General features: G+C 39.3%; 1 protein-coding gene across 1 annotated transcript in view; it reads left to right on the forward strand.

Moving 5' to 3' along the window:
- The window catches only part of LOC122811427, a 60,016-nt gene extending 45,553 nt beyond the window's left edge, over positions 1 to 14,463 (forward strand). The window contains exon 2 of the mRNA XM_044083266.1: positions 11,585 to 14,463. Within this exon, the coding sequence (XP_043939201.1) occupies positions 11,585 to 11,788 (204 nt within the window). The 3' untranslated portion in view covers positions 11,789 to 14,463. The remainder of the gene's footprint in view (positions 1 to 11,584) is intronic.
- The last annotated feature ends 1,132 nt before the right edge of the window (positions 14,464 to 15,595 follow it).

Below are 15,595 nucleotides of genomic sequence, written 5' to 3' on the forward strand. Positions count from 1 at the left end.
AAAGCAGCAGGAACATCTTGTATTTAAAATTCCATGTGCAGAATACGAAAAGGAAGAAGCAAGCAACAGGTATGTGTGAAGACGCACTCAGTGAACCATGGATGCAGAGGGTGTTCTTAAAGAACGCCCTTAAAAAATTTTTTTTTTTTTTTATTACAAAAGTGAATATGACAGCCACCTGGCCAGCAGGACCCTCCCAGCCAGTTGGCCCTAGGTGACTGCCTAGGTTGCCTAGTGCTGGATCTGGCTCTGTTTCTACGGCAAGGTCGGCTTTGTCAGGGTTATTCTGCATAGGTTTTTGGAGGGCTCTTCATGCCAGCCTCCTCCTCCTCCCAGGCTTCCTCTTGAGCTTTTGTACTCTCCCTTAGGTTATGAATACTGCAACAGTGATATGGAAGGAAATAGTACAGTTATGTAAAATCTTAGTATAACAGTAGTTGTCTCTCTCTTCACTGTTGCAGTATTCACTCTTCCCTCCTGCCCTCTCTGCTCTAATCTGTTCTTTCTTGCCTTTCTGGCTGAGGGGCTGTTGTCCTTTTTATCTTTTGGGATGCACATGTTTTTCCTTGTCCCTAGGGGCATTCTGTTCATCCTGGAGCTTTTTCACTTCTGTGTGTGCATCCGAATGTCGCCTTTATGTCCTATGCCTTGAAAAGGGATTGTGCATGTGACATATGATACCTATAAGTACTAAAGGCTTTGGTATACTGGACGAACATTGGTCTACCTTAATTTTACATGTGGTACTGTCAAATGTCTTTTAAAATGTATGCAGACCACAGCTAAAGCCACGTTATAGTTTATTACCAGTGTTACCGAACTAAAACCTCTTTGCTAGATTTGTCTAGTTTGCCCATTTTGAACTGAAACATTGACAGATGGAGTCTGATGCTCTACTGACCTTTAGATCTGCTGTTCTCCCCTTCAGCACCAATTTCAAGCTTGTACTTAAAATGATGTCAAAATGCCACGGTGGTACGGCGGTAGCGTTGTTACCTCACAGCAAGAGGTTCTCCCATTTGATTCTCGGCTTGGCTTGGGAGTGCCTTCTGTGTGGAGTCTGCATGTCCTCCCCGTGGTTGGGTAGCATTCGAAAGACATGCGTGCGTGAATGTGTGTGCCTTCGTTGAAGGTTGGGCGTCGAGCTGGCACCTCGGCGTTTCGTAAAAATATACTGCCAATCATTAGCAGACCGGAGTTCCGCTGTGGTGACCCCTTATGGGGAAAAAGCCGAAAGACAAACTAAAACTTAAAATTATGTCAAACTGATGGGTTGATGGTGTTCAGTGAGTATCTTGCTTCCATCACCTCATACCAACTACTGATATGGAACCCTCACATATTAATCACATTAAATAAAGCCAAGTACTGCCAACTGTAGAGCTTCAGTGATGACCATAACTAGCTCGATAAGCTGAATTCTATACCATATTATTCCAGTATTCTCTTCCTGGTTGATATTATTTACCCATCCACTAACTGGAAATCTTGCATTACCAATAATAATAATAATAAATGTCCTGTGGTTCCTTGATTTTATCAATACTATCTACATAGATCGAACAGTGACAATATACTTGTCCTTGTCCATATAAATGTTGCCACTGCCTGCACCCTACAATTATCATTCCATCCTTAAACAAATGTGAACACCACTGTCATCTCCACCCTCAAAACCAGTACCATCCATACCTAAGTTACCATATTCAGTGATTACACAAAAGCCAATCTAATATCTCTGATATTATATAAGCTTGGGTAATATTGTTTTAAGCTATGGTCTGAGGAAGCGTATTTTATATACGCGAAAGCGCTTACCGTTTACAATAAAATCTTTTGAAATTTAGAATTTGATCAGATGTTTTCTTCATGGTGAGTCCGAAGTTTCAGTATATGTATTTTAAAAATTTTTAACAAAGGACTCTTCAGTCAGAGCAGTTCATTTTTATTTTATTTTATTCCAATCTAATATCTCTGAGGGCCTGAATTATTTCAAAAGCACTGCCCCTCTGTGCTGACCCAGTCACTTTGCTGTAACATACACAGTTGATTTGTTCACCCATTAAACCAGTGTATAGACAACTCTATATGGCATGAGTATAAATAGGAAATTCAAAAATACCCCCTTTGGTGGACCTTCTGAATAAACAAACTCTTTAATAAGAGGAAAATCTACTTGCTTCACATAAATTATTCCCTCCCTTTTACCATGATAAGGTGTTTAGGCAGGTCAGCAAAAACTAAGGCATAGCATTAGAAGACTAAGGATAGGACCTGAAAGTAGACATCTGTTCCAAGGATAACAATAAGGCCTGTTTTTAACTAACAGGAGTACTAGAAGCAATACCCAACACCGCCATGACCTCTAATGGAATGGTATTACTTATTCTGATCCTGCAGCCATTTCCATTGCCCTTAGCTGACAAATTTAGTTCTAGTTTCACTCTGATAGCTTGCCCCTATGCTGTCTCCCTTGAATCACTACATTCCTCCCCTTCCCAATCAGTATGGACCATAACCTAGAAGATCTATACAAAACCAAAACCAATCATTCCATGGGTCCAGACTGTATACCAGACTGTCTCCTACTTGGTACAAAATGTACAATATTGTTGAATTCCTCTTAAAACTTTTCACCTTAGTCTTTCCGCAGTGTATGCACCAGACTTCTGGAGAATGGCCTTTGTGGTGCCACTCCACCAGGAATCAGTATTAAGTAATCTGTCATGGTGACCAACAAAAAAATAAGTTTATTTTTCTGAAAAGTAGATATTGTTTTCTTAATCTGATTAGCTTCCTTGAAAGTGTAACAGATGCCACTGACAAAGACCATTCTGTGATACTATTTATCTAGATATTGTTAAAGATGATATGATTTCCCATGCAAATATTGACAAACTCTCCAGACAAACATAAACCGCTTATGTCACTCACTGCCTTGCAAGGTTGTGATCTAATCAAATGCACATAGCATGATTTGGTGGCACCTTCTCTTCTAAAAAGGCATGTTACTAGTGGTGTCCCACAGGGCTCTGTCCTGGGTTTCCTACTTTTCATTATCTACTTTTCCAATATGAAAGCAGATGTCAAAGGTCTTTGACTAACCAAGTTTGCAGATAACTGTGAACTAGGTACTGTAATTGACTCATTCGTAGATATTCATATCCTCCACGATGGGCTTACCAGAACCAAAACTTAGTGTGCTGACCATGGCCTTACTCTCAATGCCAAAAAAGGCATTGTAAGTGTGTTTGGGAAACAAGGCTATCCTTCTGACTACCACAAAAATGGGTCCCATTTTTCTTGTTTTTGATTTGTATGTTGGTTTCATGAGCTTTGATGTTTGTGGTATTAACAGTTTTTATGTATCTCCTTGGTTAAGTGACATCACTTCCATTTATGTTTGCTGAGTTTTCCTGTGGTACTGCCCCACTTGGTCAAAGTTTGCTCTCCTGAAATCCAGAACCCTTACTTTTGTTTGCCATGATTCTGCAGTTAAGCTGATTGTGAACCATACTATTTTGTGATTGTTAACCACTTCCAAATTTGACAGCAACATCCTTATGTAAGTTGTAGTACTTGGCTGCCTGATTCCTGCTCCTCGCATGTCATCCGTAATCTTCTTCCTCTAACTCCAGCCAAGGTGCTACATTTAACATCCGGCATATTACATAACATACCGAAGAACAACATGGTGTTTTTTTTTTTAAACACCTTTGTTAAATTCACACATTGAACAATAGCATAGGTACATATACAGTTAAAGAAATTAAAACAAACCATTCTGAGCACTTTTCATTAACTTCATGCAATATAAACGTCTTTTTTAGCAATTATAATTTCACTCTAATTTTACATGAATTGCCCATGTCCTGCTGTCCTTTAATTTCACTCATCCTGAGCATTATTCTGTATGTAAAATTTGATTTCTATGTAATTTCCCTTCCCTTTTCTAAAGATCCCACTTTTTTTTTTTTTTTTTCATTTCTTCCAGGTTGCATCAGTAAATAAATATAACACATAAACGGTAATCAGTAAATAAAACTACTTAATCACAGCTTATACCACAGATCATATAAAGTCAAAAAATGGGTAAGCTAATGCAACTGATTTATATATACCCCCAAACAGTAACACTTGAAATATTTATGACACTGGCGACAAGTAAACCAAAGGCCACGATAGATGACAGTCAAATTATAATCCCAGCAGTACATCTTAATAAATGCATCTCAGCATGCTTAAAATCACAGTACAGTCTGCTATGCTGCTCCAAATGCCTTTATTAGCAACAAGAAGATATTACAGATGTCAAAGACGGTTTGTGCATTCGCTAGCTGGGAGACGGGGTGCAATCATAACTTCCTCATGATATCCTGAGGGCCATGGATATATCCATTTCATTAACCTGCTAGCCATCTTACATATTACAGTGATCTGCACCACTGCCTAGTTGCTGGACAGTGCTTGCTTCAAACAGAACTGTTCTGAGGTAGGATCCGTAGATGAGTTTAATTGTCCAGTTTATCGCGTGGGTTTCCTCCGGGTGTTCCAGTTTCCTCCTACATCCCAAAGACATGCCGTAGGTGGATTGGACACTCTAAATTGGCCCTAGGTGTGAATGTGTGCGTGTGCGCGCCTTCTGTGGAAGGTTGGGCTCTGGGGTGGCAACTCGACACTGTAAAACTCCACTGCCAATCATGAGCGGACAGGTGCTCCACTGTGGCGACCCCTAACCGGGAAAAAGCTGGAAGAAGAAGAAGCAGCAAGCATTTAAATTGGTGAACATTTGCTGTTTGAGTAGTCAATACTGTGAGACTGAATTTTCACTGCATATCATATCCCTATATGTGACCACTCTGCAAAATTACCTTTTCAGAAAGTTTTACCTTCTTATTTGTGTTTGTTACCTTGTTAAGTGAACTGGTCCTTGGACCCTTTTAAGCCATGATCTAGGTGCATACTGCACCAAAATAGTGTAGAAGTCACATCATTCATTTCATAGCACAGAATTATGCACGTCACATTTTCATTTCATGGCAAAGTTTATATTACATAAAAGTGAAATTCTTCAGGTCATAACAAAGAATTCACAAAATTGTTTGCAAGTTACCCAGTTCATTGCTAAGGAGTTTACATAATGTTCTTCAGGAATACATTCATACATGAGGAATTGACCCAGTGAGATAAGTTGTAGTCTGGTATACATTCAAAATAAGTCAGCACAAGTATGACGTAGAACATGATTGTAGTAAACTATAAATTCAGAGAAACAAAGAAATAAAGTGTTGTTGCTAGAGGAAATGGGGACCTAGGATATAAAGACATATATAGCCTACAAGACAGAACAAGATACAGATTAGCTTTAATTCAATTACTAATTAAATTAATTACTTTAGTTTAAAAGTGGAGGCCATATGATAAACATGTTAACAATCTAGAGCAAAAAAAATATAAAAAAATATTGTAGTATTAGCCTGCATTTATGAGTGTAGCTGTACATCTTTGTGACTTTTTATTACATTTATTTGCAGCTTAGACCATATCAAATTTGATGTGTACATTTTAGTTGCCTTTAGCAGCACCCTAACTATGCTTTGCTGAGATTTTTAGGAGACAATAATTGCAAACTACCAAAGTAACTACCACACTGCTTTGGGTTGAAGTAGACAAAACTAACAGTTTGTACTATACAGTCATTTGAACAGAGTTATTTGAAATGTGATTACTGTAATTTTTCAGATATAAGCCATAATAAATTTAACCCAAAAAGGAAATGTCACTCTTTCTTTTCAAATCACTGTGCTCCTAATATGTACCCTTTATTACTACCTAATATGTAATGTGCATCTAATGTGTATTATGTCTATATTCATGAAATAATCTAAAGACAATCTGTGGATGTTTTGGTGGCAGAACTTTGAAAACATATGAAACTACTGTCTGGCTTCTTTTAAAAAAATGTATTTATTTATTTACTTCTGTTTAACAATGATCGTTTGACTGAGCAAAATGCACTTTTTCCAGCTGAGTCCTATTTACTATGCAAACTTACCTTCCAGTCTGCAATCTCATTCATTTCTATGGAAGGTAAACAATTGTTCCCATATATTTAATTTTAGCAAAACAAGTTCACTGCTGTTAACAGTCCAGAATCATAAGCTTGCAACACCTAGGTTTATAGATAAGTACTAGGCTATTTGCCCTTTCAGGCCATACTGAGTCCAGCCAATTTCCCTCAAAGATGAGAATCAAATTCTACACCTTGTGTCTGTGAGATAAACACCTTAACCACCATTATGCCAACCCCCCCCCCCGGCAAATGGTGGAAAATAGTACAGCTGTGTAAATTCTTACCAAACAGTAGATGTCCTTCCCTTCACTGTTGCAGTAGTCATAACCTAAGAGATCTCCTGACAAGGATAGCCCAATGTCCAGCCAGTATACCAAAGCCTTTGGTACTTATAGGTGTTATATGTCACAAAGCGTAGGGCATAAATATGACATATGGAAGCACACACTCAGAACTGGAAAAATGCAGGAGGAACAGAATGCCCCTAGGGACAAGGAAAAACATGCATCCAGGAGGAGAAAAGGGAGAAGAGCCCCTCAGCCATGAGGGCAAGAAATAATGCTAGAGCAGAGTGGGCAGGAGGGAGGTAGCAAAGACTGCAAAAGTGAAGAGAAGGACATCTACTGTTACAGTAAGACTTTACACAACAGTACTATGTCCTTCTATATCACTGTTGCAGTATTCATAACCTAAGGGAGACTACAAAAGCTCAAGAAGAAGCCTGGGAGGAGAAAGGTACGTACCCTCCAGAAACCCATGCAGGATAACCCTGGCAAATCCAGCTGTGGCCCTGGAAACAACATCCAACTAGTAATGCTTAGTGAAAGTATGAACAGAAAACCAACTAGCAGCCTTAAGAGTGGAATTGGTATCCAGCCCCTTGAAAAAATAACCAGAGGAGGCAATAGTCCTTGTAGAACGAGCCTTGAAAAGAATAACAATAAAAAATGGCCTTAGAAATCCAGGAAGAGATGGTTTGCTTAAAAACAGCCAAACTCAAAGACCTGGGATGAAAGGAAACAAAAAACTGCTCAGATTTGTGAATATGTTTAGTTCTGTCCAAATAATACCTGAGCTGCAAATCCAAGGTGTGAAGAACCTTCTCACTGACAGACTGTGGAGAAGGGAAAAAATGAAGGGATACTAATAGACTGATTATGGGAAATCTCATTAACCACACTGGGAATAAAAGAAGGATTAGTACAAAGAGACACCTTATCTCTGTGGAAATCTGGGAAAGAAAGAATGGTCATGAGAGCCTGAAGTTCAGAGACTCTCTTGGCAGAAGTGAGAGCCAACAGGAGAACAGCCTTCCAAGTACAATGTTGTAAGGAAGCTGAAGAAGCAGGCTCAAATGGATCCTGAGTTAATTTTTCAAGAATAAAACTGAGGTCCCAAGAAGGTAGAATGGGCTTCCTAGGAAGCCTAATATGAAGGATGCTTTTAAGAAACTGCTTGACCTGAAATCTAGAGGCCAAAGGAGGATGCAAACCCTGAAAGCACATCCTCAGGAAAAGAGGTGCATGAAAGTGATCAAAATCCTATCACCCCAGAGTCAGTTGAAGAATGGACAAGTGAAGATGGATGAGAGACCCCTTATCTTATGTGAGATGATCTACCTGGTGAAGTAACTTGTGGTGATTTTCCCTGGCCAAGTGAGAAAGATGATGTTTGGGTCAAAAGTGAGTCACTAGCAAGACTTGTGGTAAGAGAGGAAGGAGATGGGAAGACATAGAGAAACATCTCGTTCTAAAGAATAGACAGGGTGTCCACTTTCCAAACCAGAGGACTTGGGACCCTGGAACAGAATAGAGGAAGTTGTCTGTTCAGAGAGGAGGCAAAAAGCTCTACCTGAGGAATACCCCTCCAATGGATAATGTCCAGGAAAGCATCCATTCATGAGCTTGTGTGCTGGACCTGCTCAAAGAGTTCCACTAGAATGAGCTCCAAGGTAAAGTAACTGCCTGAAGAGCCACTTGATACTGGACAGCTAGATCCCTGACCTATAGAGCAAGTCTGCAAAGAAAATAGGATCTTATACCCCCTTGCTTGTTGATATACCACATCACTGTGGTACTGTCTGTGAAAATATTGAGAGGCCTGGATGAAAGAGGGAACAAAAAGACTGCAAAGCCCTCATCTTCTTTATATTTATGTAATCCAACTTCTGATGAAGACACCAGGGATCCTGAACCACAAGGAAACTGAAGGAGGACCCCCCCATCCCCTGTCTAAGGTGTCTAAACAGCTCTTGAGTCAGGACTGGAGCCTGGAAAGAAAGCCCCAGATTGAGAGGAAGTTGATGAATCTGCCACTGAAGCTCGAACTTGAGACAGGGAAGGCAGGGGACTTGGAAGTCTGGGGGTGGCAATGTTGGAGCCAGACTGACTTGAGGTACCACTGAAGCTTTTTCATGTGGAGCCTGGCCAGAGGGAGCATAGCAATGGAGGAAGTCATGAACCCAAAAACCCTGTGAAAGTCCCTGGCTGTGACTGAAGCCATGGGAAGAAGAGAGTGGAAAAAGGCAGTGAGAGACAGGGTCTTGGGGAAGGTAGAGGTGCCTGCATGGGGATGGTCTGAAGCCTGCAACAGTGGAAAATATGATGTTGAGAAGGTGTCTGAGCTGATTTCTGAAAGTCTGTGAACCCCAGACTTTGTAAATGAAATGATCTTGAAGCAGAGCACTTGGAGAAGAAGCTTGAATGAACAGATCATCCAGATAGGGAAAGATCTGAACTCCTTGCATCCTGAAACAGGTAATGACAGGAGCGAGGCATTTCGTGAATATCCCAGGGCAGTAGACAGGCCAAAGGGCAAAGCAGAGAACTGAAAATGCAAGGAAGAAACAGAGAAATGTAAAACTTTTCTGAAAAGGGGATGGATGGGGATGTGAAGATAGGTATCCTTGAGACCCAGAGAGACCAGAAATGCATGGGGTAGAAGGGAAAATAAAAGTTTGAAGAGACAACATCTGAAAGGAAGGAATCTTGAGAAAGATGTTGAGCAAGGAAGGATCCAGAATTGGTCTCCAAGTGTCGTCCTTTCAGGGAACCAAAAACATTCTGGAATAAAAACTACTTCCTACCTGGGCAGGAGGCACAGCTTGAATGTTGCCCTGAACCAAAAGAAATGGAGCTGGTATCTGTTTTCTTGGATGCATAGGGTTAAGAATCAGTGGCCACAGAAGCTGCTGAAAAGGTATCCAAAGATGACAGCCAGAACAGAGGGAACATCTGATGTCTTATGAGACTCCATTTGGAGGAGATCATAACACCTTTACTGAATGTCAGAGACTTTACAGCAATCTCACTTAAAAAAACTCCATTATGTAGGCAGTAGTATCCTCAAGGGACAGTTCCTCCAAAGGGGAATATGTACAAATAGAATCCTCTTCCTCTGAAACACAGTCCAAGGGTGAAGGATTTTTGAGAAGAGTAAGTCAGGGACTTTTCCCCTGAATCCAGATCCTCTTCCAAGGAATCCAGTTCCCTGGATCTTTTAATGGGAATGGAAGACCAGGGAGGGGCCTGGCACAAGCACTCCTTGAGGAGGCTTCTAAGCCATCAAACCATTGAATAACCCCTGAATAAAATCCTGGCATTCATTTTAGAGATCTTTAACTACAGGGGGAAAATGCTTGGTCTTCTGTTTCTATTTCTGCAGGATGTCTGCACAAAACACTCTCAGATTGTCAGACCCCTGGCAACATTCAATAAGCATAGAAGGAATCTCCTCCCTAAGGTCTGCAGAATCCGTCTCGGTCCATCGGATATAATCAGCCAAAGTCCCCTCTCAACATCAGGAGCAGACTTTTGTTAAGCCTCTGAGGATGTGATAGAAGTCGGATCCATGCCACCTCTGATGAGGATGAGGACGAGGCACAGGAATCCAAAGTAATCAAAAGACGATGATCTGGGCTTTCACTAGCCTACAAAGAGATATCCAGGAAGGCTAGACAGCAGCTGTATCAGATCTAAGTTTTTTGGCCTTTTTCTTGGCAGTCGGCTGACCCTCAGTATGGGAAGATTCCACCATAGCACCCTGAGCAAACAGCTTAAGACAATGGTTTTCAAGGTGTATATATACATATATATATATATATATATATATATATATGTGTGTGTGTGTGTGTGTGTATATATATATAGATATATATATATATATATATATATATATATATATATATATAAATATATATATATATATATATATATATATATAAATATAAAGAAGAGAGACAAGTACATGGGGTCTGAGGGACAAAGGCCTGGCAGATAGAACACTGCATATGGTCATGGGAAGCACTCAAACAAAAAAAACAATGCTTTCGATGGTCATTAAGGGGAATGTCCTCCTACACTGAGATTTTCCCTTTCTGGATGACATGATCAACACTAAAGAAAAAAGAAAGATAAGAAGAAACCCCAACAGGGCACTTACCTAAAATGCAGTTTTGTAACCAGCACGGTAGAAGGGTGTTTAGGGCAATGTTCAAGTATGGCGTTCGGACTATCAGCAAAGAAGTTCTGAGCGTGTGCATCTGTATGTCACTTTTATGCCTTACTCCTTGTATGGGGAGCACATGCATGACATATGATGCCTGTAAGTACTAAAGGCTTTGGTGTACTGGCCAGATGAGCTATCCTTGGCAGGAGATCCCTTAGATTATGAATACTGCAACAGTGATACGGAAGGACATATTCACTTATCCATCCTGGCAAATAACTGTCCTCTCTGCTTACTGATGAGACAAGCAAACTTTCAACATCTGCCCTTTTAGATAAACTCCATGGACAGATTAACGGTAGGGAGAAGACACTCCCCATTTAAGCATGAGCAGTCCTCACACAATGATCCCACTAAATGTTTAACAACCTACACAAGCCTAACTTGAAGCAGTTGCTTCCAGAAATTAAAACCAGATCAACTGGCCCTCATCACATGTAAGGAAATCTTGAATTATTGTACAGAATATGCATATACTTCCTGTTAATGCTTTGCATTATTGGATATGTATCATTTTGTTGTTCTCTCTGGGAATTGTGCTGAGTGAATAATGCCTTTACTAACATTTTTACACAGTGGTTTGGTGCCTCTGCTTGTATCACATTTAGGTAAGGTTAAATGCAATTTTGTTACTTACTTGCTGCAGTTCTGTAATTAGACAGGTAAGACTGCAAACCTCAAACATCAAATGTCATAAAATTAATAACATTAAAATTGTTCTGAGCTGAAGCTGTATTTAGAAGCTCTACAATGAAATATAAATAAAAAAAAAATGTTTTTGTAAACTGTAGAAAACTCATTCTAAAACAAACTATTATAACTGCCGACTGACATCGTACAAGACAAAACGTCAAGAGTAAAAGGTCAATGTGACAAGCTGTTGTTAGATTTAGAAGCTGCTCTTTAAGAGTCATATAGATCTTGAAATCAGTAAAATAATGAGCAAATGAACCTATACCAGAATGCTGGAGAAAGTTATAATCTAGCTTTTGTTTGTATCCACAGAAAGAATCTCTGGGGACAGTGTACTTCAGCAAAGACATGGAGGAAGCAGACCAGCTGGTTGAAGAAGCTATGAAACTCTATGAGAAAGTCCTGCTTCAATGCAGCAACTCTGTTCAGAAGAAGAGGATGCTCTCCATACTAGGGCCAGAAATTGAAGGGATTGCATCCAGACAAGTGCAGCTCCGAACGTCTGTACAACATTAAGAGAAAGATGTGTAATAACATGTGTTGTTCGGTCACTCTTATGAGCACAGTTTTGTGTCATTACTCAGGGCTAATATTTTAATCATTTCAATAAGTGAAAAATGGGTGCTCAACATAATCTCTGTAACTGCTCCCTTATGAAGTAAACTTCAATACAGGTTGAACCCAGACTAATAACAGCTCATCCTTCAAGTTGTACACCAGTTCATCACAAGACCCTAAGTACCATTTTTGCTTCAGGGAGCTGGACAAAAAAGTTATGAGTATGTTTGCTATCTTTCTGGCCTCCGATGACACTACTTCATTACTAGCTGTGAAAACTGAATTTATAGTTTGTTTAGTAGGTATGTATTTTGTGTCCCTGTTTTTCTTTTATCTGCTGATCTTTGTATAACCACCTCCCCAGAATAATGCCACAAGAGGTATCACTCAGGTTATTGCATTCAGTAATATAGCATTCTGATTGAAGAAAAATGGTTTCTTTAGAAATACAGGCTCTTACTGCCACTATGCTTTCAACACTAAAGCATCTCATATTTTTGGTTTCAAAATAAGGTGTTTCATCTGCAGTATTTAATTGACAATATGCCTTTACTGGGAGCACATCTACTGTGTGCATAGTTAGCACAGACAAACTGCAGCATATAAGGAAGGTAGGGTGTCTGAGTGCAGCAGCTATATGCTCTTATCGCTTCCATATGTTACCCTGCATATCATATGAGAGAGAGGATGGAGCTCTATAAATAATTTAAAAATATCTGCTTGCTGCCCCAGAAACAATATAGTGAGTCAATATGTATACTAAGGAGATGCTTCTTAATACCACAAGAGTCCTCATTTAAATTTAATGCTAAGTTCTATTGAAATCAGCTTAAATTGATCTTAATGATACAGAGAAAAAGGAATATACTACATAATGTACCAAAGCAGTATGTATTATACCAGTGAGGTACACAGTCTGATTTCACAAATAAAAACCTTGGAAAACGTAATTGACATGGGAGGTTAACTGCACAGCTCCTGGGTCATAAATTCAGGTTGGATAACTCTGGGCAACCACATTTGCATGGACTGAGATGAACATTCACAAACATTAAGTAAATTTAATGCCATGTCTCCTCATTATATTTTTTTACAAATTCAGAAATGCTCATATATCACTAAAATCACTCAAACAACATCCCTGAAATGATCACCTACACTAAGTTTACAGTAGACAACACAAGCATAACTCACAATTTATTCTTCCTAATTTTACTTTTCCTACTTATTTTTGTGAAGCCTTAAATGTTGAGAGGGGTTTATAAAGGTTACCACAAAGTACTGATTATAAGTATCTTTCTGAGTGTCTAGAAAGCACAAAAAATGTGGTAGGGATATTCTTGAATATAGATCATGTACACTTAGTGTAGGGGTTAATGAATACGACCACATGCCTTTTTACTGTGTCTTGTGAGTACAGATTAGTATGTAGTTGATTGTGATGAGTACTGGCAAGATGCAAAAATAAAGTTAAATTCCTCTTAGGTTAACTATTTTGATGTGATGCAATATCATCTAGGAGTGGAAGATACGCAAGATTTGCTCTCTGGTGACTTAATAAACCTCATCCTTGGGATTAATCCTGCTCATTTAGGAGTATGCTCCTGCAGATTATATCATAGTAGCAGTAATGTTAGACTACAATATTCCAGACAAAATTATTTTTGTTGATATTGCTCATCCCATTGGGTATAGCCTATTTGAAGGAGAGACAGAAGCTGATCTTCATATTGATGAGAAATCATTTGGCCAGGAAAGTTCCTTTACTTTTTTCAGTAAGTGCCATTTATCTGAACCACCAACTCAGGCAGATGGGATGGTGCTTTAAGCTTATATTAAAAGGATGGCACCTCAGAAGTGCAGTACATTTACTGGAACACTAATCCAAGCAATTGATGTGGGGAACAGAACCTGCAACCTGGTCTTCCCAGTATTAAAGGTGTGTTTGCTTTTTGGACTGTATCAAATCTTTTCGAGCTGATGAGCTATTCTGGAGTAGGAGCAACGCTTTAAAACCCCATATAACACAAGCAAAAGAGGTGGAACACAATGTACAAATCTCACTAGTCATATGTCAGTTTCAAAAACAAACTCTAAACAATGGGTAAACAGCAATAACAGCCTTCCTTAGCTGGCATATATACAATAAAATGGCAACCACCAAATCACTGCATCCTGAAGTACTGGCCCTATTGGATAAGCTTATACTGTCTGTTATATTTTCAAAAACCCATGCCACAAATGTTCTGTACTATTTAAAAAAAAATGAAGCAAATAAAGCCACCAGTAAATTTGATGAATACTGAAAAGTGCTACAAGGAGAAAGAATTAAGAGAACAATAAACTGTACTAGAGGGTATAAAAAGATCGCATGAGATTGATTTTTCTGTAGCAGAAAGTTAACTGCTGAGTGCACTGCGATTTTGTATTTGTGTTTCTGTGTTGGCAAGGGTTACTGTCTTAGACAATAGCTGGTAGTAGTACTGCATTTGTTTATTTTGTGAGAGAGTACTGCATTTGTTCACTTTGTGTGTGAGGACATATCTATGATATGCTACCAGATTCTAGAAACTACCAGAGAGGAAGCAATATTCAGGATCAATTACAAACAATACATTAAATACTTAATTTCACATTCCTTCTGCTTTTTTTCTGGTGATCATCATAGTGGCAACAAACTAGGCATGGTCACACAGCCTTCTCTTTTCTTAAATGTAGATTCCAGTTTATCCTAAAAGGTCCCCAAGTGTACCTGGGCTGCCAAGACATCTGTCTGATCCTTCCAGCATATTCTGAGTCAGTCATCCATGCCTGGAACAACAAGAATTATCCCAAAGGCATTCTAATAAGCTGCCTGAACAACATCAGCTGGGTCCTTTCAATCCAAAATAAGCAGAGTGGCTCTACTCTGAGGCAATTCCTAATCAAAGAACTTCTCGCCCCATCATTAAGAATAAGTCCATTAACCCCAGAGATACTGTAATATACTCACAGAGATAACGTGCTCTATGAAATGAAGCTGAAATTCGTTAAATCAGACAGTGCAGCACATCAATGGGAAGCAGGACTGAAAGGTCATGGAAGATCCAGATATGTGGGCAAAGGAAACTGTTCACCTAACACATCCACTTACTTCAAGTTAGGAAAATGTGCAAAACATTTTGTTAGTATTATTTCATAAAATAAGTGGTGCCATGTAAGCAGCCTACTGATGAAGTATCATATCAAAGACATTTTAAATATTCAACAATGGGCTTGATTCTCATAAGAAAATTAGTCCTGAGGTGGGCTGCAGTAATATAAGGCTGAATAGGTGAAGAGCTGGACATTAAAACATTTCTAAACCAATAATCATGTGGAAGACTGCAGACTGTTTTGTGCTATTTCACATAAACTTTTCCCTTTTTTAACCTTTCATTGTTTATTTTGTATTGTTCCCAAGACAGCTCATCCAGCATTAGCTGGTTTGATTATCAATATATAATGGCTCTTACGCTAGAAGGCTGTGACTGAGCTGAATAAACCCAAAAAAGTCTAATCAGCTACGTATTGCAGACACTCCCCTAATTCAACTGAGACTTCTTCATGACATGACAAATAGCAGCTCATCAGGGGGATTTTGTGTGTGTGTGTGTGTGGGGGGGGATAGATCATAAGTTCATAGTTCTTTCCAAGCTTAAGGCCAAGGAGAGCACTGATAAACTCGGCCAGATCATCCAGTACTTGCAGATGGAAAAATAAGGACATCCATTAAGTAGATTTTCC

The sequence above is a fragment of the Protopterus annectens genome, chromosome 9.part0 (assembly GCF_019279795.1).
Source record: "Protopterus annectens isolate FY-2018-M chromosome 9.part0, PAN1.0, whole genome shotgun sequence".
Classification (NCBI taxonomy): domain Eukaryota; kingdom Metazoa; phylum Chordata; order Ceratodontiformes; family Protopteridae; genus Protopterus; species Protopterus annectens.